Genomic DNA, 27,132 nt, shown 5'->3' with positions numbered 1-27,132 from the left:
AATGCGAGCAAGAGGTGACCGAGACGTGTAACCAATGGCATCCCATACCATCGGGCCAGGTGATACGCCAGTATGTTGTTGTTGTTGTGATCTTCAGTCCTGAGATTGGTTTGATGCAGCTCTCCATGTTACTCTATCCTGTGCAAGCTTCTTCAACTCCCAGTACCTACTGCAACCTACATCCTTTTGAATCTGCTTAGTGTATTCATCTCTTGGTCTCCCTCTACGATTTTTACCTTCCACGCTGCCCTCCAATACTAAATTGGTGATCCCTTGATGCCTCAGAACTTGTCCTACCAACCGATCCCTTCTTAGTCAAATTGTGCCACAAACTTCTCTCCTCCCCAATCCTATTCAATACCTCCTCATTAGTTATGTGATCTACCCATCTAATTTTCAGCATTCTTCTGGAGCACCACATTTCGAAAGTTTCTATTCTCTTCTTGCCCAAACTATTTATCGTCCATGTTTCACTTCCATACATGGCCACACTTCATACAAATACTTTCAGAAATGACTTCCTGGCATTTAAATCTATATTCGATGTTAACAAATTTCTCTTCTTCAGAAACGCTTTCCTTACCATTGCCAGTCTACATTTTATATCCACTCTACTTCCACCATCATCAGTTATTTTGCTCCCCAAATAGCAAAACTCATTTACTACTTTAAGTGTCTCATTTCCTAATCTAATTCCCTCAGCATCACCCGACTTAATTCGACTACATTCCATTATCCTCGTTTTGCTTCTGTTGATGTTCATCTTATATCCTCCTTTCAAAACACTATCCATTCCGTTTAACTTCTCTTTCAAGTCCTTTGCTGTCTCTGACAGAATTACAATGACATCGGCAAACCTCAAAGTTTTTATTTCTTCTCCGTGGATTTTAATACCTACTCCGAATTTTTCGTTTGTTTCCTTCACTGCCTGCTCAATATAAAGATTGATTAACATCGTGGATAGGCTACAGCCCTGTCTCACTTCCTTCCCAACCACTGCTTCCCTTTCATGTCCCTCGACTCTTATAACTGCCATCTGGTTTCTGTACAAATTGTAAATAGCCTTTCGCTCCCTGTATTTTACCCCTGCCACTTTCAGAATTTGAAAGAGAGCATTCCAGTCAACATTGTCAAAAGCTTTCTCTAAGTCTACAAATGCTAGAAACGTAGGTTTGCCTTTCCTTAATCTAGCTTCTAAGATAAGTCGTAGGATCAGTACTGCCTCACGTGTTCCAATATTTCTACGAAATCCAAACTGATCTTCCCCGAGGTCGGCTTCTACTAGTTTTTCCATTCGTCTGTAAAGAATTTGCGTTAGTATTTTGCATCTGTGGCTTATTAAACTGATTGTTCGGTAGTTTTCACATCTGTCAACACCTGCTTTCTTTGGGATTGGAATTATTATATTCTTCTTGAAGTCTGAGGGTATTTCGCCTGTCTCATACATCTTGCTTACCAGGTGGTAGAGTTTCGTCAGGACCGGCTCTCCCAAGGCCGTTAGTAGTTGTAATGGAATGTTGTCTACTCCCAGGGTATTGTTTCGACTCAAATCTTTCAGTGCTCTGTCAAACTCTTCACGCAGTATCATATCTCCTATTTCATCTTCATCTACATTCTCTTCCATTTCCATAATATTGTCCTCAAGAACATTGCCCTTGTATAGACCCTCTATATACTCCTTCCTCCTTTCTGCTTTCCCTTCTTTGCTTAGAACTGGGTTTCCATCTGAGCTCTTGATATTCATGCAAGTGGTTCTCTTTTCTCCAAACGTCTCTTTAATTTTCCTGTAGGCAGTATCTATATTAACCCTAGTGAGATGAGCCTCTACATCCTTACATTTGTCCTTTAGCCTTCCCTGCTTAGGCATTTTGCACTTCCTGTCAATCTCATTTTTGAGACGTTTGTATTCCTTTTCCCCTGCTTCATTTACTACATCGCCAGTATGGCGATGACGATTACACGCTTCCAATGTGCGTTGACCGCGATGTCGCCAAACACGGATGCGACCATCATGTTGCTGTAAATAGAACCTGGATTCATCCGATAAAATGACGTTTTGCCATTCGTGCACCCAGGTTCGTCTTTGAGTACACCATCGCAGGCGCTCCTGTCTGTGAGGCAGCGTCAAGCGTAACCGCAGCCACGGTCTCCAAGCCGATAGTCCATGCTGCTGCAAACGTCGTCGAACTGTTTGTGCAGATGGTTGTTGTCTTGCAAACGTTCCCATATGTTGACTCAGGGATTGAGACGTGGCTGCACGATCCGTTACAGCCATGCGGATAAGATGCCTGTCATTTCGTCTGCTAGTGATACGAGGCCGTTGGGATCCAGTACGGCGTTCCGTATTACCCTCCTGAACCCACCGATTCCATATTCTGTTAACAGTCATTGGATGTCGACTAACGCGAGCAGCACTATCGTGATACGATAAACCGCAATCGCGATAGGCTACCATCCGACCTTTATTAAAGTCGGAAACGTGATGGTACGCATTTCACCTCCTTACACGAGGCATCACAACAACGTTTCACCAGGCAACGCCGGTCAACTGCTGTTTGTGTATGAGAAATCGGTTGGAAACTTTCCTCGTGTGAGCACGTTGTAGGTGTCGCCACCGGCACCAACCTTGTGTGAATGCTCTGGAAAGCTGATCATTTGCATATCACACCATCTTCTTCCTGTCGGTTAAATTTCGCGTCTGTAGCACGTCATCATCTTGGTTCAAATGGTTCAAATGGCTCTGAGCACTATGGGACTCAACTGCTGTGGTCCCCTAGAACTTAGAACTACTTAAACCTAACTAACCTAAGGACATCACACACATCCATGCCCGAGGCAGGATTCGAATCTGCGACCGTAGCGGTCGTGCGGTTCCAGACTGTAGCGCCTTTAACCGCTCGGCCACTCCGGCCAGCCATCTTCTTGGTGTAGCAACTTTAATGGCCAGTAGTGTACGTCTGTTGTACACTTTGGCGAGGCGTCTTTGATGCTGGTAATCAAAATGGCTCTGAGCACTATGGGACTTAACATCTATGGTCATCAGTCCCCTAGAACTTAGAACTACTCAAACCTAACTAACCTAAGGACAGCACACAACACCCAGCCATCACGAGGCAGAGAAAATCCCTGACCCCGCCCGGAATCGAACCCGGGAACCCGGGCTTGGGAAACGAGAACGGTACCGCACGACCACGAGATGCGGGCTGCTGGTAATCGAAAAGTGTTTCAGTAAGAGGGAATAGAATCTACTTGATACTTTGATTTAAATAATAAAGTACAGCGCCAGTTACGTTACAGTATTACCAAAAGCGTCCGGAAGGGGCTGATTGGAGACGGTGCCTGGGTGGAGGGGTTAGCCGTTTAATACGACAGATAGGCCGGTGCTGGTGCAGTGCTTGTTGGCGGCGGCAGACACTGGGAGCGCTGGCCGCTGCAGCGAAGACGCGTGCAGGCGGCTGCAGCGGGCGTGCCTCGGCACCGGCAACCCGAGAGCCAGGCGGTCAGCCGGGATCGGCCGGCTATCGGCTTACCGGCGCGGCGGCCAGCGCTCGGGGCACGCGCCCGTGGTACCTGCTTAGTCGTACGTGGGTCCCTAAGGCTCGCCACCCAGGAGGAAGCACCAGTCTAAGTGCATAACTGGTTGTGTGCCTTCCTGCTGCCGTCACTTAAGTTACACTCCTGGAAATGGAAAAAAGAACACATTGACACCGGTGTGTCAGACCCACCATACTTGCTCCGGACACTGCGAGAGGGCTGTACAAGCAATGATCACACGCACGGCACAACGGACACACTAGGAACCGCGGTGTTGGCCGTCGAATGGCGCTAGCTGCGCAGCATTTGTGCACCGCCGCCGTCAGTGTCAGCCAGTTTGCCGTGGCATACGGAGCTCCATCGCAGTCTTTAACACTGGTAGCATGCTGCGACAGCGTGGACGTGAACCGTATGTGCAGTTGACGGACTTTGAGCGAGGGCGTATAGTGGGCATGCGGGAGGCCGGGTGGACGTACCGCCGAATTGCTCAACACGTGGGGCGTGAGGTCTCCACAGTACATCGATGTTGTCGCCAGTGGTCGGCGGAAGGTTCACGTGCCCGTCGACCTGGGACCGGACCGCAGCGACGCACGGATGCACGCCAAGACCATAGGATCCTACGCAGTGCCGTAGGGGACCGCACCGCCACTTCCCAGCAAATTAGGGACACTGTTGCTCCTGGGGTATCGGCGAGGACCATTCGCAACAGTCTCCATGAAGCTGGGCTACGGTCCCGCACACCGTTAGGCCGTCTTCCGCTCACGCCCCAACATCGTGCAGCCCGCCTCCAGTGGTGTCGCGACAGGCGTGAATGGAGGGACGAATGGAGACGTGTCGTCTTCAGCGATGAGAGTCGCTTTGCCTTGGTGCCAATGATGGTCGTATGCGTGTTTGGCGCCGTGCAGGTGAGCGCCACAATCAGGACTGCATACGACCGAGGCACACAGGGCCAACACCCGGCATCATGGTGTGGGGAGCGATCTCCTACACTGGCCGTACACCACTGGTGATCGTCGAGGGGACACTGAATAGTGCACGGTACATCCAAACCGTCATCGAACCCATCGTTCTACCATTCCTAGACCGGCAAGGGAACTTGCTGTTCCAACAGGACAATGCACGCCCGCATGTATCCCGTGCCACCCAACGTGCTCTAGAAGGTGTAAGTCAACTACCCTGGCCAGCAAGATCTCCGGATCTGTCCCACATTGAGCATGTTTGGGACTGGATGAAGCGTCGTCTCACGCGGTCTGCACGTCCAGCACGAACGCTGGTCCAACTGGGGCGCCAGGTGGAAATGGCATGGCAAGCCGTTCCACAGGACTACATCCAGCATCTCTACGATCGTCTCCATGGGAGAATAGCAGCCTGCATTGCTGCGAAAGGTGGATATACACTGTACTAGTGCCGACATTGTGCATGCTCTGTTGCCTGTGTCTATGTGCCTGTGGTTCTGTCAGTGTGATCATGTGATGTATCTGACCCCAGGAATGTGTCAATAAAGTTTCCCCTTCCTGGGACAATGAATTCACGGTGTTCTTATTTCAATTTCCAGGAGTGTATTTGCTAAAAACGGAACTACAGTGTCCTTTCCAAACGATCTACTAGGCGTATGCCTGGACATAGTGATAAAGGTCAGAGATTGGAAATTGGAGCGACTTTTGATTTAATTCTGCATCTAAACAGCACCATGTAAAAATAACAACGTGCGACCGCGTGAGCTTTTTGTTTGCAATTTTCATTTCGTAACAGTGTGGGCAGAAGTGATGTTATTTTCAGCAGACTCCAAGCTTTGTTTTTGTTTTCGTATTTCCTGTTCCAGTCAAGAGAGTTGCGCAGGTCGTTGTACACTTTCTCAATCTAATTACGGAACTAAGCAAGGTTTCGATACTGTCGTCTTCAGGTTTTGACAGTGGGGCGCAACAATAGTTACATTGCATAATTTTTTGTTTGTAGGACATCTGCAACTGTTATGTAACATGTCTGTCGTAAACAAATCCACCACAGTTGTGAAATGCTTTTAGTGATCGACGTCCTATACCAACACGGTTTCTGTGTCTTAACCCCACATGAGGTGTATCTTGCCGTAGCCACACGAGTAGCACTGGTGTGCTACATCAGTGTTCGACTGCATGCATTCCCTGTGGCATTCCTAGGAGAAAAATGGCTCTGAACACTATGGGACTTAACATCTGAGGTCATCAGTCTCCTAGACTTAGAACTACTTAAACCTAACTAACCTAAGGACAGCACACACAGCCATGCTCGAGGCAGGATTCGAACCAGCGACCGTAGCAGCAGCGCGGTTCCAGACTGAAGGGCCTAGAACCGCTCGTCCACAGCGGCCGGCTTCTTGCGAGAAGAGGCACTTTTCCAGGACACGATTGAAAGTCGCGATTCTTCATATCCACAATTTGGGGGTGTTATATGACGGTCCACATACGGTAGAAGGGCCTGCTAGATGTTTGGCCATGACATCCTACTACTGCTCGATTTCAGATACACCTGATGATGGGGCTAAGACACCGAAAGCGTGGTCGCGTATAGCAATTTCTATCACGTAGGATGTCGGTCAATAAAAGTATTTTACAGCTGTGGCGGATTTGTTTACCATGAAAAGTCAAATTATTTTTTGTGCCTCTAGACTTCACACATTTATTTATTTATTAATATAATACATTGCTATGCATTTCGAGCGTATTTTACTCTTATCAGGCTTGCATATGGAAACAAAATTTAATTAAATAATCTAAAATTTACTATTTTACAGTTTACCAGCTACTGCTAATTAATCTTGACGACGTCGCCTCTTGGGATAAAATGGGTTGGCGTGAGGATAGAGGAGACAATGAAGGACGGGACAGTCGTCTGATGTAGTGGACAACGTCGAAAGTCTCATGAGGCCAATGCTGATGAATACAGAGAAGTTGCAACGCATGAAAATTGTATCGAAATGCAGGAAGACCTGCAGAGGATCTACTATTAGTAGGGATTGGTAGTTGTCCCTCAGTATAAACAAATGAAACGCATTGGGCATAAAGAGGCAGAAAGACCGATTATTGTATGATTATACGATTGCAGAAGAATCAGTGGAAGCAATCACATCCGAGAAGTATACAGGAGTATTTAAAGTGGAACCATCACATAAAAGTGATTGGAGGTAAGGTAGATGCAAGACAGATTCGCTGGAAGAATCCTCAAGCAGTGTAGTCCACCCACGAGGAGGTATATTATAAAAACTGTTCAAGAGTCTGGGATTCGTACCACATAGGACAGACAGACGAGACAGAGATAATCCAAAGAACAGTAACTCGTTTCTTTACAGGTTCAATTTGTAAGTGCGGAAGCATCACCAAAACGCTTAGCCAACTGCAGTGGAAGACGCTAAAAGAGATGTGTTCTGCACCATGTTTTGGTTTAGTGTCAATATTCCGAGAGCATAAGCTCCTAGAAGACAACTATTATAATACTTCCACCTACGTAGTCCTTGCGCATTCGACCTCACACGGAGGCCACCAACAGTCGTTCTTCGCACAAACCATTCGTAACTAGAACAGCAAACGGTGAAGTGGCAGTAGTACGCCAAGTACCCTCTGCCACACACCTTAAGGCGGCTCGCGGAGTATAAATGTAGATGATGTTGTCATTCTTGTAATGTTGGGCTGAATCTTTTTATTGATGGAATTGCCTGAGTTGAACGCATGGCGATACTGTGCTATCAGTTAGTATGTTGCACTAGTGATGTAACGTTCTCCTCGCATCGACGTCATCGAAATCGCAGTCAATACGTCATGAAAAATCCCCTCGTCCCCTTCTCCCTCAGTCATAAGATAATGATATGCACATATACAGATGGCGGTAGTGTCGCGCACACAAGGTATAAAAGGTCAGTGCATTAGCGGAGCTGTCATTTGTACTCAGGTGATACACGTGAAAAGTTTCCGGTGAGATTATGGCCACAAGACGGAAAGTAACAGACTTTGAACGCGGAGTGATAGCTGGAGCTAGGTGCATGGGTCATTCCGTAGCGGAAATCGTTGGGGGATTCAATATTCCGAGGTGCACAGTGCCGAGAATGTGGGGAGAATACCAAATTTCAAGCATTACCTCTCACCACGGACAAAGCAGTGGTCGACGACCTTCATTTAAACGACCGAGAGCAGAGGCGTTTCAGTAGAGTTCTCAGTGCTAACAGACAAACAACACTGCGAGAAATAACCGCAGAAATCAATATGGAGTGTATCCGTTAGGGCCGTGTGGCGAAATTTGGATTTAATGAGCTACGGCAGCAGACGACCGACGCTAGTGCCTTTATTTACAGCACTGCACCGCCTGCAGCGCCTTTCCTGGGCTCCTTACCACATCGGGTGGACCCTAGACTACTGGAAAACCGTGGCCTGGTCAGATGAGTCAAGCGGTAAGCAGTGATGGTAGGGTTCGAGTGTGGCGCAGACCGCATGAAGCCACGGGCCGAGGTTGCCGACAAGACACTGTGCGAGCTGATGGTGGCTCCCTAATGGTGTGGGCTGTGTTTACATGGAATGCAGTGGGTCCTCTGGTCCAACTGAACTGATTATCGACTGGAAATGGTTGCATTAGGCTACCTGGAGACCATTTGCAGCCATTCAACGGTGGAATTTTATGTACGAAAATGTGCTTTTTCACCCGGCCACAATTGTTCGCGATTGGTTCGAGGAAGATTATGGACAGTTCGAGCAAATTATTTGGCTACCCAGACCGCCCGACATGAACCCTAGCGATCATTTATGGCACATAATCGAGATGTCAGTTCGTGCAGAAAATCTTGCATCGGCAACACTATTGCAATTACGGACGGGTAGAGGCAACATGACCCAATATTTCTGCAGGGGACTTCCAGCGACTTTTGGAGTCCAAGCCAAGTTGAGTTGCTGAACTACGCCGGGCAAAAGTAAGTCTGAAACGATATTAGGAGGTATTCCATGACGCACTAAACTCTACGAAAATAACATAAGTTACGCTTTGCATGGTACCACAAGGTAAAGATAACCTATTCATCTCTGCTTAACACAGCTACACTATCTATGTAGCATATTGGCCGAGCGGTTCTAGGCACTTCAGTCTGGAAACGGGCGACCGCTACGGTCGCAGGTTCGAAACCTGCCTCGGGCATGGATGTGTGTGATGTCTTTAGGTTAGTTAGGTTTGAGTAGTTCTAAGTTCTAGAGGACTGATGACCTCAGATGTTAAGTCCCATAGTGCTCAGAGCCATTTGAACCATATGTAGGATATTAAACACGACCACCAGGGAAAAACATAGCTACTATATGAAACTTTGCTTTGGACACCTCACTTGTCATCTGCGCCGATTCTTATGCGGTCACCAAAGCCTTTCTGTCATTTATTCGTGCGGTGCTGTCTTGCATAGTTGCTTCTACACATTCATTTCTGCAGATAACAGACTAAAACTATAATATTATGGCTCAAAAGAATAAATTAACGTTTTTAAGCTGGTAATATTAAACTCGTTGATATTTAACTAGTTCGTGTAGTGCCTCTGCTTGTATCTCTGTGAAGGACAATATCAATTTCCAAAGCTGCGTCGACAGCGTACGTAATTTCGTACACGTAGAAATCTCGTGGTGTAGAAGCAGCTGCCGACTCCGACGGTCGCCTGCAAAATTCTTGAAATGTAAGAGAAACGCCGGCCGGAGTGGCCGAGCGGTTAAAGGCACTACAGTCTGGAACCGCACGACCGCTACGGTCGCAGGTTCGAATCCTGCCTCGGGCATGGATGTGTGTGATGTCCTTAGGTTAGTTAGGTTTAAGTAGTTCTAAGTTCTAGGGGACTTATGACCACAGCAGTTGAGTCCCATAGTGCTCAGAGCCATTTGAACCATTTTTTTTTTTTAAGAGAAACAAAACTTCTATAGGATCTTCTCGAGTTGGGATACTGCCATTCGCATTTGATCATTCGATGGTGTCCGCGAGTGAAATGAGTTCATTTCAGCAGAGAAAACTTTCTGTATGCTTTTGACCCTGTTACTGAAGCAGGTTCTACAGCAAACATCGAGCACCAAATGTTCGAAGTCCTATACAAGCTTGTCGTACATTACGGTTCATCACAGAATCTTTTGATCAAAAATAAATGTGCGAATTTTCCTTTGAAATGGACTATACTGTATTATGGCTGTTATTAAACTCCACGTTATCGTTACATATCGCTTGTGAATCTCAAAAAACACAAATTATACAATATGGCTCTTAATTATGACTGTTTCATTGCACACACTTCATACACGTCCTCTCGTTATCCTGTCTCGCATCAAAAGTCAGTTCACATACCCATTTTCTTACATTTCTTCGTTCGCCATGGAGCAACGCTAAGTCAAGGAATTAATTACGGTACAGTGATAATTTTTACTTTATAGACCGTCTGACAGCAATTGAATGAAACACAGTTCATGCCATACGCGTTTCGCCTTTATTTTCTGCAAGGCATCTTCAGTGGCAGGTTGCGTGGACGATTTTCCACATATTACGCTCCTGTTGTATTTTTGGTGTTGTTCTTCTTCTTATAAATGTCAATTTGCGGTTCTTTTTCACATTTCACAGCACTATGAACTGAACACTTGTTTTGATGCAATATTGCATTGCAAGATAGGAGGGTTGTTAAACTAAAATCAATCGGGCCATCGATTCACGACATCCAACCCTTAGTACGTTAAACTAAAATCAGCTTATCGATTAATCAGGCGATCGATTCACGACATCCAACCGCCATTACGGGCCAAGGGATATCATAAGAGCATCTACGGGGCCGGACATACCTCGCTGCCCCTATAATACAACGCTCGTGATGAGGTAACTCTTTTGCTTCTGGCTTGTTGCAAATACCAGCACGTGATTCAGATGACGTGGGCTTGTTATAGAAAAACTTTGTGTGCGTTTATTTTCTTAGCAATAAAACGCCATTATGCCACCCGACGGTATAACTGCTCATAAGATTCTTGTGTGTAACGTCAAGTAGTCGGCCGCGGTGGTCTCGCGGTTCTAGGCGCGCAGTCCGGAACCGCGCGACTGCTACGGTCGCAGGTTCGAATCCTGCCTCGGGCCTGGATGTGTGTGATGTCCTTAGGTTAGTTAGGTTTAAGTAGTTCTAAGCTCTAGGGGACTGATGACCACAGCTGTTAAGTCCCATAGTGCTCAGAGCCATTTGAACCATTTGTAACGTGAAGTAACATCTGATATCGTTACGGTCATTTTAATCTTTGTTTACTGTTCCTCATTTTCAGTGCAACTTTCTTTAAGAGTATGGACCTATTGCGCTCTAAGTGGCATAGTCTCTGGTGGCTGTGAAGCAGCATTCTTGGAGCTGTCGGTCACTTGCCCCGCTTTGATCCGCGCGCAACGGTACTCTGTGTCCCACGGTAGGGTTGAGAGCCTCCACGTCTATCTATAGCCAGCGGAATTCTCAGAATCGCCGCTGTCAGAGAGTTATGAGCGAGACGTATAATTACACGACGCGGGGAACAGGACGCTGCTTGTACGCTGCCTGAACCCGCCTATCAGGTCGGCGGCTTGCCAGCAGTTTACCCAGCCGCGACGGAAGTGACGAAGTACGAGTACGTTCTGCCTGACAAGTTCTCATCCCCGACACTCTCATGAGACGTTTTCTCAGATGTCGGAGCTCTTCCCTCTGGTACTTTACTTGGGCGGAGGTTGCAAATAATGTTCGCAACTGCTAACTTTGTAATATACGTTTGTCCGTACTGAGCATTGTGAAAAGCCTGTCAGTAGCAAACAGCAACGAAAACCTAAAATCTAAGCCTTATAGGTCGAAGGCTTCTCCCTACAACACGCTCGTCTTGCCACCTCGCATTTCCTCTTGCTTCTTCAGCACTTTTCCTTCATGATCCATTCTGTTCTCCACCTTTCCATATTTTCGTATCGCTTCCAGTGGTTCAGTTGTTATTCATTGGTCTTAATATTTCGTTCATCCTGGCTTGTAATTATGAGTACATGTAGATAGGCAGGCCGATGTGGCCGAGCGGTTCTAGGCGCTTCAGTCTGCAACCGCGCGACCACTACGGTCGCAAGATCGAATCCTGCCTCGGGCATGGATGTGTGCGATGTCCTTACGTTAGTTAGGTTTAAGTAGCTCTAAGTTCTAGGGGACTGATGACCTCAGATGTTAAGTCCCATAGTGCTCAGAGCCATTTGAACCATTTGAACATGTAGATAGTAGGTAGTGCTATTCTTTGATATGATCACTATTATTTTTGATAAACCTGCGCATTTTATTTGCTTCTACTATTATTTTTGATAAAATCTGCATATTTTACTTGCTTTCTTTCCCCATTTTCTCTCGACTTTCATTTAACACCTTTCTCCTCCCTGATTACAGCCAAATTTCTATTATGTGCACAGTTTTCTCTTTCCTGTTTTGTAGCTTTAGAGCATCGTTGCTATTCCAGTTTACAATTGTCTTTCCAAATCTTTCAATATTCCTTGTTTTCACTTAGAAACAAAAATGTTTTTCAAACCTGTTCAGTTGTAACAAAATGATTTTTAGCTTCCATCTCTCTTCGAATAATTAAATAAAACCACTCATTGATTCACAAGCATAGATCTTTCATTCAATGATTATAATTATTGGCCAACCGTTGCATGATATTTGGTACATACTATGGAAAATGTCCTCTGGCGAATTGATAATTTTAACATACCGTGTTTGTTATACCCCATTTACAATAGATTTCGTGGCGGGAGCATGGAGAAATTGTTTACGTATCTACATACGTTCCGTAAATGATCGTAATAAGATATCGTTATAAGGCCGAACGTTTCATCAGTTTCATCCCAAATGTTACTTGTATCTTCCACTGCCTGCACAGGCTTTTTCTTTTTCAGAAAAATAAATGAAATTCATAAGATTAATGTACACGTAATCGTAGAATATAATATGAACTATAACACGACGAGGAGATAAAATTTGAGTTTTTGTAAAAAATGCTTCTGCATTATTTGTGCGTTTCAGCTGATAGTAGCGAATATTCATGAATAACGCACCGTTCGAAGAACGGTAGATGAAAGACACACGTTGCACAATCATTAGCACTGCGCCATCTCCAGATCTGAATCGACCGTACCAATGCGAAGCGAACGTACGACGCGCCCTGACAGGTAATGCTTTCGAATTTTTGTGTGAAAACACTTAAAGTTTCCTAAATAAAACAAACCTTATTAACATTCTACATCTTTGTTCTTCATGTCTATATATTAATTTCTCAGCACAGTCATCCTGGCGACGAACACATTACTCCCAACGACAGACTAGTTGCCGAGCGGTTCTAGGCGCTTCAGTCCGGAACCGCGCTGCTGCTACGGTCGCAGGTTCGAATCCTGCCTCGGGCATGGATGTGTGTGATTTCCTTAGGTTAGTTAGGTTTAAGTAGTTCTAAGTTCTAGGGGACTGATGACCTCAGATGTCAAGTCCCATAGTGCTCAGAGCCAGTTCAACCATTTGAAGACTAGTTTGTTTATGACGTCATTGCAGAATATTTGATTTTGTTAATGGAGCCACAACCTCATTTGCACCGCTTAATCACTGTCAGAGTGAAATCGTCAAAAGTGTAATGTTTTGGAAACAGAGGGAAATCGGATGGGGCCAAATGGGCACTGTATGGAGTATGATGGATGACAGAGAACCCAAGGCGTCCGATCGTTAAAGATGCTGCAGCGCTCGTGTGTGGTCTGGCACTGTCACGCTGAAGGAGAAGGTGCTCCATGTGTGAACGAACTCTTCGTGTTCGAAACTCGATTACAGCAAGCTGCTTCTCACGCGCCGTCGTCGTCGTCTTATGCGCCGCCGTATTACAGGCTACAATTCGGAGTTCTCTGCGAATATGCAGACATCAAGAATTAAGATGTAGAATGTTAGTAATGTCTCTTTTATTTAAAAAGCCTTAAGAGTTTTCACACATAAAATTCTAAGTCATTACTCTTGAGCACGCTCTCACAGTTATTGCATAGAGATGCGCACAGGCTGATGTTAGGAAACTCCACTGTCCATTATTTGTCCTGAAGACAGTACTCATAGGTCTCATTTCAAAAGCATTCTGTCGTGTGATACCTACAACTAGTGAAAGAAATGACGATTATTCTAGTGAAGCACGGACACCAGACCTCACAGGCGGAAGTTAAAGATATGCGTTGGTACCACAAGGGTCGTTTCATGAGAGTGACATCGCCGTGGTTCGACGCAAACATACGAGCATATCCTGCCGCCCAGGGAGATGATAACGTACGTCCATAATTCAATTATCTCTCTTTCGACCCTTGCTCTCGACTCTTGTTGCATCACGTTATGTGTGTGTGTGTGTGTGTGTGTGTGTGTGTGTGTGTGTGTATGCGTGTGCGCGGGCGTGTGTGTGTGTGTGTTTGTTTGTTTGTTTGTGTGGCGAAGTGAGGGAATGGAGGATGGTAGAGGGAAGAACAGGGCAAGCGCCTTGTACAAGCAAATAGCTGTTTGTCGCCATAGAATACACAGCACACATTTCTAAATGACTGCATGACACTCTCTTATGGTACATTTGTTAATATGGTGACGCTTAGTAGGAAAATAGTTCACATCAATTGTTGCTGACTATTGTTTCGGATTTTGAACGTTGTCTGCTTGTCAGGCAAAGATGTAGTCAGGATGCAGTCACGCACAAATTTGGAACTGCTGCTCATGTAAACGTTTCATTGGTTAAACTGTATATCTATAACTGAGAGTCAGTTTTGAACACAAACAATCAAAACTTTGCGTTTTGTGCAAGAAAATTAAATAAACGATAAATAGGCACTATATCCGCACTGACAGCAAACTATTAGAATTTGCTTCATCAGATGCACCAAAGTAACAAACCTAAGGCGTTGTAAGATGTATGCTTCATTAATTATGCTATCGACTTAATGGAACTTCTGTTAACCTTACGTCATACTTTTGCATGCTTAGCTTCAAAATCATACTCGTTAATAGTATCTTATACCAGTGACTCACATCAGTGAGTCATGCTGCAGTTCGAATGAGACAAACTCGTACGGAGGGGCTTAACACAAAAAATGGTTCGACTGGCTCTGAGCACTACGGGACTTAACATCTGAGGTCATCAGTCCCCTAGAACTTAGAACTGCTTAAACCTAACTAACCTAAGGACATCATACACATCCATGCCCGAGGCAGGATTCGAACCTGGGACCGTAGCTGTCTCGCGGTTCCAGACTGAAGCGCCTAGAACCCCTCGGCCACACCGGCCGGCTGGGGCTTAACAGTATGCAATATACTCTTTTAGAAGTACCTTTTCAAAGCCTTTTCTTACTAACCGCCAAAATGAATAAAGTGGCTCCACGAGAGAAATGCTAATGGGACGCGTACATAGTTTAATGTGCTGTCAGCTAACGCGATAGGACGCGTTGACCCTTGTCACGCCGTGAGTCACACATTGGACACAGTGGTCTGAATCAAGACTTCGTGATCCCTTCACGCCGCAGCAGGTCACCATCGTAAGAACGCTCTTTACGATTTCCTGTTCTCATCTGAACGAAATTTGGAAATTTGTGTTAAGTTCCAAGGGTGAATTCTTCTCGGGTTATCAGCCGAGTGGTGGCGTCGTTTTGTCGCAACGTTTCGATGAGTTTCGTACCCATCATCTCCTGGCGAAGGCACTTCACTGCGCCAGAAGATGATAGGTACGAAACTCATTGAAACGTTGCGACAAGACGACGCCACCACTTGGCTGATAACCCGAGAAGAATTCATCAGTGGAATTCGCCGAGAAAGACTGCAATCGCATATAAGTTATAAGGGACTAAACTACTGAGGTCATTGGTCCCTAAGATTATACACTACTTAATATAACTTAAACTAACTTACGGTAAGGACAACACACACGTCATGCCCCGAGGGACGACTCGAACCTCCGACGGGGGCAACCGCGCGAACCGTGACAAGGCGCCGTAGACCACACGGCTACCCCACGCCTCTACTCTGAACGGTCACGAACGACGTAAGCGACTGGAAAATTACAAATTCCTCGTAAATAATTCTCTTCACCAAAATAGCAACAGTAAGTACGCTTTTTGATTTTTAACAGCAGAAACAAAGGTGTGTCTTGTGACTATGGATTTTTCTTCGGTGCTAAATTTGAGCTCTTGGAACATAACCCTAAGTTTCCGCTTTTCCAGGTGAACTAAGTAACGTGAATCGATTGCACGTAGTACATGCAGCCAACTGTAGGCACCTTGTTACGCTGGTAAGTGTGGTGTTGCGCTCCGCCACCGACGTGTAGACATGACAATCTGTCCAGGAAGGCTTGGGCTCGATAGGTCAATAAGTATAAGTATAAAAGCTGCATTACATAAACAAAAAAAGAGAGAAGATGAAAAGAGTCCGCCTCCACTTGGCAGGGACGAGGAACGGCGTATGTGCTGGGTTTGTATTGGGATGGCCTTTCGGTAATCCCTGTGCACACCACCAGACTCAGTGGTTAAGAGACCCCAACAGCTATGAATAAAATGTCACGCAGCCGGTCACAAAACACACAGCAACGTAAATAAAGTCTGTGCGGTAGGCACAACAAAGCTTCATAAGGTCTATTCTGCCGTTTAGTTGTTCGTTTGTCGCATCTCTCTCATCATGCCACGTTGTTGATGGACGCATTTACGGTGTAAAATGTTCATTACGAACGAAGTAGGAAAAGTGTTCGGTTCCTGAATTCATCCAAACAGAAACCGTCATCACACTGATCAAACCATCATATACCTGCATCTAACTACGATTAATAAACTGAAATCGTTGTGCTAAACAGATAGTATTCATTTAACTGAAAACATTACATTAAGGTAAAGAGCCGACATTTCTGTACATAAGCAAAAAATGCTTGACAGATAATCGATGCGTCTGTGAGCAAGCGCGCTTCTCGTAAATACTTTATAAGTATTCTCGTATTTCGCTGACGTTGCAACACGACAGAGAGACTGCTTGTTCTAGAGTCAAGGTTCTTGCAGTTACAGTCACTCACTATATACAACAAAGTAACTGTAGTTTGAAATCTGTCTTGGATATATTCACCAAAGCTTGAAAGGAACGAAGGTTGAAATCTCAACGTCTCATCGCCAACGAGTCATTAGAGATTCTAGATAAGTTAGAAAAGAGCAGAGAAAGAGATTTGTCGTGTCGTGATGGAAGAAATCATCTCAGCACTTGCCTGGAATAATTTTGGGTACCCTAGTGAAAGGAGGATTCCTGGACTGGGTTTTGGACCCCGTTTTTCCCGACTATGATTGCCATAGCCACTGTTCCACCTTCTTCGCTACCAAAATGTATACGCAGAAACGTTCTCGGGAACAATAAATTACAGAGCGACAGAACGAAAATACTTACACGTTATGAAGATCAACACGAAATTAGAAGCAAGGAATTAGGGTTTAGCGTCCAGTCGAGGATAACGTTATTAGTGAACTAGGGACCGATGGAGAAGAAAATCTGTTGTGTCCCTTTCAGCGTAATCATACCGATATTGTGTGTCGATGGAACCTAAGCGTGGACAGATGGTTCGTGATTTCAACGGTCGTCCTTCTGAATGCTGGTGTTGTGTCTTACTACTGCGTCACCTCTACCGCTTGCATGTTAATTTCTTGCAAAGAACTGGAAGTTGTCTTATAGGAAGTTTCCCCAGCGGAAACTTTTTGTTCGCCCCTTACACATACATGTGAATGTGTGTGTATATAGTATTTATGTATGTATGTATGTACGTACGTATGTGTATAAGTCTTTTTTGAAGACTTCTGTGAATTTATTGTAATATTTAATATCTATTCCGCTTCGCAAGAGGCCATGTGATCCCGACAATTGGTCGTACTAAGTTACAACTAACCTTACACCCCTGCACACTTGAATAAGAGACGACAAGTCGAAGAGTAGGAAGTAACCGTAGGGCCACCGTTCTATCCACTTACACTCGCGGAAATGCGGCGGAACGGAAGGGAGCCGTTACGGCATTGACGTAACAGCGGCGCGTTGACTTCTAATGTATACAACGTGCAACATTAGGCTCGTATTCGCTCCGTTTCCGATCTTTAATACGCAGTACAGCATCGTCAAGAAAAGAACAAAATATAGTAACCTGCTCAGAAGAAATGCACAAAAAACTGGTATTACATAGACATGCCAAAACAAAGAAGAATTCAGAAGCAAAGTCAGCAGCAATCATTTGAAGAGCACTAGTAATGAGAAGGTCCACGCATTAGGTTTCCGATGAGAAGAGAAAGAAAAGTGAAAAAAAAAATGAAGCAGTTCTGAGAAGAGAGGAAAAGAAAGGCCAAAAGGCCTTAAGTTCTACGCACTTCACAGTTGGCCTAATTCAGAAGAAAAACTGGTCATGTACGATAGCTCCTGCATTATACTGTAATCACCATGAGTATTTATGAGGTGTTTTTCGACCTAACTCTTCTTCCTCCTACTCCTCCTCCTCCTCCTCATCATCATCATCTTCTTCTTCTTCTTCTTCTTCTTCTTCTTCATCGTTCTCTTCCTTTGCTTTTTTTCCGTTTGTCGATGGGCCAGCACTGTTGTATGGTCTTTGGTAATGTTAGTGACAGCTGGTGGCCGGACGCCCTTCAGACGCTGCCGCTCCCTCCCCACTGATAGAGATGGCGCAGTAGTTAGCACACTGGATTCGCATTCGGAAGGATGATGTTGAAACTCGCGTCCGGCCGTCCTGATATACCTAGCTTTTCCGTGATTTTGCTAAACCGTTTCAGGCAAATTCCGAAATGGTTCCTTTGAAAGGGCACGACCGATTTCCTTCCCCATCCTTCCCCAATCCGAGTTTGTGTTCCGTCTCTAACACTAATCTCCTGCTACTCCCATCTCCGCCCACTGCCTGAGGACGCTACATCTGTCTCTGTCTCGAGTTAATCTCATATTCAAATGGAGAATGTTCTACAAGCGTATGCGTGGCTTGTATCTGAGGCGGGACGAAGATACTGGATTGGTACTTACCTAGGAGGCTGTGGGAAACCGCCGAAAAACAACATCCAAACTGGCCGTCTCATCAGCCCTCGTCCTTAAGCCGCGAGGCAGATACGATTTGGGAAAATCCCGCCTCTCTTAATCCCAAAAGCGGCGCGTTATCGCGGTCGGATATTCGGGCGGGTCTTTTCTTCTGCTTAAGGGGAGGTTCTGGCAAGATAAGCGAAAAATGGATGTAATTTAGAACTATTTTCGCACAATGATTGTTTTTATTAAAATGGAAGTTTTACCACTTCATTATACATACATTCGTGTATGAAAATTTTTATTATTTTTTTTTTTTGAGCTTTTCCTCGTTACAGAGGCTTGTCTCCAACATATTAATTTACTCGGAAATTACTATACAAAGAATAAACGTTCTTAAACTACATTTTCAAAACATTACTTCAGGTGTTACGATCTTGCGTGTCCTCTTTCTCTGCGCCCATTCTCCTCATTGTGTGTTGTACATTTTGGAGCCAGGTGGTCATAGGCTGTCTTCTTCTTCTCCCCTCCGGTTCCCACTCCAGTATCAATTTTGGTATTCTGGCTCCCTCCATTCGTCGTACATGCCCGTACTACTGTAATTTCTTCCTAACCATTACGCCATATATTCTTTCTTTTATTTCCATTCTCCTTATTATATCGGTGTTCCTTATCTTCTATTTCCTGGAGAGTCTTTCCGATCTTCTCCAGAAGTCCATCTCTAGAGCTTGTAATTTTTTAATATGCTTCAGCTTAATTGTCCAGGTTTCCGTTCTATACAGAACCACGCTCTCTAATATAGATTTGTTTATTAATTTTTTAGTTCTGCTCAGGTAATGTGTATGAAAATAATTTTCTTTATCTCGTAACAAAAATGATGGCCTCAGCCTTTGTTAACGTCTGCTCGTCTTGCGCGTCCTGGTTTGCTCGAAGCGTTGTACAGCCTCATGGCTATCTCTGAAACCGATAAAAAAAGGCAATTCTCAGATTAGAACGATTTTGACGGACCGTCACAATGGGGTTTGGAAAAATATATCGAAATAAAAATGACAACTATTTCAAAAACATATCAATATCTTGGCATGTTTTTCCAAGTTCATATGTTTAAAAAAATATACAAAATTCGGATACTAAGAAAAGCTCTCGCTAAGAGCCAACAAAACTTAATTATCTATCATTTTAAAAAAAAAATCAAATATATCTATTAGTCTGTCGAGCCTCTAGAGCGCTTCGTGTGGTGAAAAATGTTGTTTCGAAAGAAACGTATTTAAAACTTGCAGTAGTAAAAAAAGACGTTGTTTCAAAACTTACGGTTACTCTGCAATCCCAGGAACATGTAGGCATCCGTCTTCTTCCTCAAACATACTCTGGTTCTTAATCTGGCGCCGTGTTTTTTCAATCCGTGCTCTTTTAACAAAATGCGACATTGCTTGCTCCGTGGCGGCCACGCGATTCCTGTCAGATAACTCCGCGAATTTTTTGCTGTTCGCCCTTATAACGATTCCTTACACGTTCATGGTCTTCGCAACAGGTGAATAACCTTCGCTGAAAATACCTACAGCTATATATGCTGCTATTTCGACAGTTTCTGCCTCACAATGAGGATGTTTCGGTACCAGTTTTCAGCTGCACACGTTGAAGCTCTCGTTGCCCGTTTTATCTTTTAAACAAATATTTATTACAAAATTGTTAAGACTTTCGTGGCCACTTGTTGACAAACTGCCTGTTGGTTTCTGTGTCGGGTTCTTCGGCCGACGTTCATCTGATGATTTTACTAACGTTTCGCCAGCACCAGTGGCTGGCATTGTCAAAGCTTCACCAGAAGCAATGGAGGGTGAAGCTTTGACAATGCCAGCCACTCGTGCTGGTGAAACGTCAGTAAAATCATCAGATGAATGTCGGCCGAAGAACCCGAGACGGAAGTCAATAGGCAGTTTGTCAAATCTTTATTAGCCAAAAATTCGTGTACCGGTCGAATCGTTTCTTGAGCTAGTTCGTCGAGCGTCCATAGCTTCCCATATTTCGGTCGGCGCACAGCTACATTCAACATACTGTAACTTCTGTAGTACTTTCACAATTAAAAAGATCATTTTGCAGGCATAATCTGTGTACTTAAGGGATGCAGATTATGTCAAAAAATCAAATTTTTCACCTGTCTCGACCAGAACCTCTCCTTAAATAACAGAGGGTGTATATTTTCGGGCTGCCGATCGAGTCAATGCGTCCATTGCAATGTACATATTTTTGACTACTGGTCCCTTCGTTCTCGTTTCAAGCTATTGTCGATGCTTCGACACACATAAGAGTCTCTGCTAACATCCGACGAAGACGAGCAGGAGGGTCGTTCAAATAAATTGCATTAAAATGGATCACCAAGGCGCCCGGATGTTATAAATTATACCTTTTGCACTGGCCATTGCCCTTCGCTCTGACTTGTGTAGATGGTATGTGCTTACTTATATCCTGCAGTAAAACATTTGTCATGTTCAGTGCAATATTAACATAAATACTAAATAAGTGGTATATTCAGTCTGGAGGCGAAATGATTTTTAATATTTTCCAAATAGCAGTCTGTTATCGGTTTTCATTCACATACATAATCCCTCTTACGTACTGTTACCTCATATATACGACAGTGGGCTTGAGACTTTTGTCCAAATAGTCGCCAGATTTGGTCTTGTCGGTCGCTCTAAGGTAACTCATTTTCCCTTCAGGAAAGTGTTTACCGTTACTATAACAAATTTCTCGCAGCAAGTGGATTCATCACAACGCTGGGTTCCTAGTTCATTAACACTGATTGTGGAAGTGTGAAGTCACGAGCGCCGCTTACGAAGTTCGATAATTTGCGACGGTTAACGTCTGCTGGCGGAGATAACATTGATGGCGCAACAAAATTTATGTAACACAGTTCGACTCGGTGACTCAGCTGCTAACGGAGCTACGTCGAGGACCGGATTGCACTTAAAGCTACAGGAGCCCTCAGTAGAGCGATAAGCTGGCTAAAAACAGAAAAACAGGTAGGCCCGGGGCCGTCTCGCCTGCATTGCAGCCACGCTAATTGAAGCACTGTGGGTTAGAATGCATAGCCACCTTAGTGGTCTTCACGTTTCTACACAGTTCGTTATTTCGTCACATTTTATGACTATTTTGCAATTTAATAAATCGTAAAGTCAAAAACTTTTTTCTTTCATTTTCTCCTTTTGAATTACAGTTTTGAATTGGTAACAGCTAAATATAATCTCATAGCCTAGTAAGTGGAAGGTTTTTGGTAAGATCGACAACACAACGAAAGGATTGCTTAGGCACGTTCTGGATGACCCTGTTACAGCTATGTTTACACGTTATCCTGGAAGTTTGAGGAACTGCTTGTAGGACCAGCTGTGATTTTTGAAACCTTGAAGCACCACACAAGAAGTGTGTACTGGGAATCTCCGTGTTAGCTGTGTCTCAGCTTCTATCAAATGGATCCAGGTAGGAATGGACAGGAACCGTTGAAAACTGTTATTGCAGAATCACGTGGGTACTTGGAAATGATCTCTGTAACCGCTACAACGTGGATACTTCGAAATGAGCCGCGCGGGATTAGTCGAGCGGTCTCGGGCGCTGCAGCATGGACTGTGCGGCTTTGTCCTTATGATAATTTAGGTTAAGTAGTGTGTAAGCTTAGGGACTGATGACCTTCGCAGTTAAGTCCCATAAGATTTCACACACATTTGATTTGAACTTCGAAATGATCTCTGTACCCGCTACAACGTCGTTTATTTTGTAAAACAAGATATAAGCCATCTTTAGTCATCTCTATTCGAAAATCATTTCTCTGCTGGAAAACGATTATCACAAATAGCTTTCTTCAGGTCGATGAATTCACACGCTGCAAAGGTACAGAGCCGTTATTGAAGCGGAACGCTAGCGAACACCACTATCCTTCTCCATTAAAACTCCCGTTCAAATATTTGTAAACCAGCGAGTAAATAAAACAGATATCCTCGTTTGTGATCGCTCTAATTCTGATGCATGACAGTAAAACTGGACTCTCTTTTGTTGCAGGAAGCAGCAGCAAAGAATCCAAGAAGGAACAGCTATCGCCGACAGGTCTTGGTAAGCATAATTTTCACTAAATAATATTATTATATAGTTTCAAAACAAATTCACCGCACGAAGATCGAATACTCAATTCCATGTTCGTTAACACTAGAACGCACTTTCGTACCAACATGTTGTCACCGTGTAAGTTTCTAGAAAAGCATTCCCTCCCATAACATTTAACACGAAAAACATAAATACTAGGTAATTTAATAACACTTATGACCTGAATGGGCTGTTTCCCACTCCTTAACGCCAAGTTTTTGTAAATTTATTTCAGTGCAGTCATATTTCAGAAGTAATGTGAGGGCGTGCTGAAATGTAATGCCTCCAAATTTTATATACGAAAACTTTTAAAGTTTTTTAAAATAAAACATATGTTATTAACATTCTACATGTTTATTCTTCATGTCTAGATATCTGCAGGCCTCTACCACTGGAGTGCTCTAATCTGTAGCGTGAAGCATGGCGGTGTGTAACGTAACTACTTGCTGTAACAGCGTGCTGTAACAGTGTTTCGAATTCGAAGAGTTTGTCCACATACGGAGCGCCCCTCTCCTTCACTATACCAGACAGCATACGAGCGCTGCGACATCTGAAACAACCCGACGCCTTGGGTTCACTGTCATCGACCGTGCTCTATACAGTCCCGACTTGCCTCCATCCGATTTTTTTCTGTTTACAAAATTTAAGTAATGCATTCGAGGACTTCATTTTGATAGTCACGAAGTGCTGAAAGCAGACTCTGACGCTTATCTGTGGAGCATTCCTTGCTTGGCATGTGTGCAGGTTAAACATGCATACGTTATTCATGCAATGCAAGCAGAGGCGAGGTTGTGGCTCCGTCAACAAAGTCAAACAGTCTACAGTGATAGTATCAATAAATTGGTATCTAGTTGGGACAAGTGTGTTCGTCGCCAGGGGGACTGTGTTGAGGAATAAAGATGCAGAATATTAATAACATTTGCTCTATTTAAAAAGTTGTAAGAGTTTTCACATAAGAAATTCAAAGGCATTACTTTTCAGTACGTTCTCGTAAATCAGGGCTCATTGAGATAATGCTGTACGACGAAGACATTTTCTTTAACTTAAGTGACTGTTGATACCTACGTCATTTGATCGACCCACTACATGTTTGATGAAAGCATCGGTCGCGACATTGGTCTACACAAGCTGAATTAGGGTAGGTGGAATGAAAAAGAAACGTTCTGAAATCCGCCAGGTCTGAGTCCAGCGTTTGGATCGTACTGCTAGACGACTCCCATACATATACTCGTGCGTTTCGCCATGACGTTTGGTCTGAAGCTTAGCCCGGGTCTCGGAAAGGAATGTCCTCCTTCGAATGTTTTCGTCTGTACGACCTGTGTAATCCCATTTCAACAGCAGTCGCTAGGAGAACGGCCTCAGAGACTTTATATGAGAGTATTCAGCAACATGATCTGAGCAACAGCTGTACGTACAGAGAACGAAAGCGACACTGTAATTATATGTTCCTTGTCCGAGGCGTTCGGTGTGACACTTCGGGAGACTTTTGAAGCGAGTTACATGAAGGATACAGACACTCCGTTAGCGCCCTGTTCGTCAAAAGGTGCTACGTGGTCAAACAGTAGTTAACGTTAACGTAGCTGCGTTCTGCTTCATTTACACAGTTCATTTCATTGAGTTCAATTTAAAGAGAACATTTAATTTTATTTCTAATATGTTTCGCATACACATGAACGGATATGGCGTCTTGAGGAATTAGGAGACGTAGAAACACCATCTACTGTTTGCAGTCAACAAACTTCGAGGAATATATGACTTGAGAGATTTCATTATTAGATGTGGACTCTTGTCAGTGGCTGCGTGAGTAGCAATACTAACGTCGACTCTTACGTAGGTTTTTATACCACAACGTATAATTCATTTCTTTTCTGTGATTCTCCTATCTATAGCGCTGTCAATTGACACACAGGGACTGGAACGTACGTACTTACATAGTCGAAGGAATTCAGCACGCCGGCCAAAGTGGCCGCGCGGTTCTGGCGCTGCAGTCTGGAACCGCGAGACCGCTACTGTCGCAGGTTCGAATCCTGCCTCGGGCATGGATGTGTGTGATGTCCTTAGGTTAGTTAGGTTTAACTAGTTCTAAGTTCTAGGGGACTAATGACCTCAGCAGTTGAGTCCCATAGTGCTCAGAGCCATTTGAACCATTTTTTTTTTTTAATTCAGCACAATATCCGTCTTGAGCAGTGTTCCCAATCTTTCGTAGACCAATAACCCTGAGATCAGATACCACTCATTACCACCCAACAAACACTAGCGTCCAACTAAACTTCAGACTGCTTTAATTTTTTAATATGACGAAAGAAAAGTAATACTGAATAACATTCAAACAAGTAAATCTCACGCGTCGTTGTAGGTGTTTTTATTGACGCTTATTTCTAACGTTATTTGTTTTATTTCGGTTTTGTCTTGGAGAATTCACATCATAAATCACGTGCTAGGTTCATTCAGTTCCTCTTTTTTTCCATTTCTAGCACAGCCTAAAACCCAGTTAACATCTTTAAATTGTGAAGAATGAAACTGGTATTCATAAAGTTTTTTCGATAGTAATGGACACCCGCCACAAACATTTCACTAAAATACACTCCTGGAAATTGAAATAAGAACACCGTGAATTCATTGTCCCAGGAAGGGGAAACTTTATTGACACATTCCTGGGGTCACATACATCACATGATCACACTGACAGAACCACAGGCACATAGACACAGGCAACAGAGCATGCACAATGTCGGCACTAGTACAGTGTATATCCACCTTTCGCAGCAATGCAGGCTGCTATTCTCCCATGGAGACGATCGTAGAGATGCTGGATGTAGTCCTGTGGAACGGCTTGCCATGCCATTTCCACCTGGCGCCTCAGTTGGACCAGCGTTCGTGCTGGACGTGCAGACCGCGTGAGACGACGCTTCATCCAGTCCCAAACATGCTCAATGGGGGACAGATCCGGAGATCTTGCTGGCCAGGGTAGTTGACTTACACCTTCTAGAGCACGTTGGGTGGCACGGGATACATGCGGACGTGCATTGTCCTGTTGGAACAGCAAGTTCCCTTGCCGGTCTAGGAATGGTAGAACGATGGGTTCGATGACGGTTTGGATGTACCGTGCACTATTCAGTGTCCCCTCGACGATCACCAGTGGTGTACGGCCAGTGTAGGAGATCGCTCCCCACACCATGATGCCGGGTGTTGGCCCTGTGTGCCTCGGTCGTATGCAGTCCTGATTGTGGCGCTCACCTGCACGGCGCCAAACACGCATACGACCATCATTGGCACCAAGGCAGAAGCGACTCTCATCGCTGAAGACGACACGTCTCCATTCGTCCCTCCATTCACGCCTGTCGCGACACCACTGGAGGCGGGCTGCACGATGTTGGGGCGTGAGCGGAAGACGGCATCACGGTGTGCGGGACCGTAGCCCAGCTTCATGGAGACGGTTGCGAATGGTCCTCGCCGATACCCCAGGAGCAACAGTGTCCCTAATTTGCTGGGAAGTGGCGGTGCGGTCCCCTACGGCACTGCGTAGGATCCTACGGTCTTGGCGTGCATCCGTGCGTCGCTGCGGTCCGGTCCCAGGTCGACGGGCACGTGCACCTCCCGCCGACCACTGGCGACAACATCGATGTACTGTGGAGACCTCACGTCCCACGTGTTGAGCAATTCGGCGGTACGTCCACCCGGCCTCCCGCATGCCCACTATACGCCCTCGCTCAAAGTCCGTCAACTGCACATACGGTTCACGTCCACGCTGTCGCGGCATGCTACCAGTGTTAAAGACTGCGGTGGAGCTCCGTATGCCACGGCAAACTGGCTGACACTGACGGCGGCGGTGCACAAATGCTGCGCAGCTAGCGCCATTCGACGGCCAACACCGCGGTTCCTGGTGTATCCGCTGTGCCGTGCGTGTGATCATTGCTTGTACAGCCCTCTCGCAGTGTCCGGAGCAAGTATGGTGGGTCTGACACACCGGTGTCAATGTGTTCTTTTTTCCATTTCCAGGAGTGTATATCATTTGTGTAACCACAGAGTCGGAAGCAGCTTTACAGTTATTAAGCTACTTCAAATCCGCCTGTGCAGATATTTTAGTAGTTTCTAAATTTTCACCATATTTCCTTGTAAACCGAGATAAAGGCTACTTATTTCCCCAAAGAAATCAGTAATGAACGTCAGTTTGGAAATTCGTTGTGTTATTTTGACTTCGTCGGTGGGCGAACACCTGAATGGAGAAACAGTGAGCGACAAACCAGGCGATAACACAACCAAATCACTGCACGTACTCAAGAATTTCAAATAATCTTGTTTCTGTTGATGAATTCTTCTCGGGTTATCAGCCGAGTGGTGGCGTCGTCTTGTCGCAACGTTTCAATAAGTTTCGTACCCATCATCAACCAATCGGCTGATAACACGAGAAGAATTCATCAGTGGAATACGCCGAGAAAGACTGCAAT

General features: G+C 44.8%; 1 protein-coding gene across 1 annotated transcript in view; it reads left to right on the top strand.

Moving 5' to 3' along the window:
• LOC126157321 (mediator of RNA polymerase II transcription subunit 1.1) overlaps window positions 1-27,132 on the top strand; it is a 1,177,938-nt gene that overhangs the window by 913,117 nt on the left and 237,689 nt on the right. Inside the window, exon 12 of the mRNA XM_049916368.1 lies at window positions 22,604-22,654. Within this exon, the coding sequence (XP_049772325.1) occupies window positions 22,604-22,654 (51 nt within the window). The remainder of the gene's footprint in view (window positions 1-22,603; window positions 22,655-27,132) is intronic.

Source organism: Schistocerca cancellata, chromosome 2 (assembly GCF_023864275.1).
Source record: "Schistocerca cancellata isolate TAMUIC-IGC-003103 chromosome 2, iqSchCanc2.1, whole genome shotgun sequence".
NCBI classification, from domain to species: domain Eukaryota; kingdom Metazoa; phylum Arthropoda; class Insecta; order Orthoptera; family Acrididae; genus Schistocerca; species Schistocerca cancellata.
Note: the sequence above shows the minus strand (reverse complement) of the source record. Positions and strands in the feature narration are given on the sequence as shown.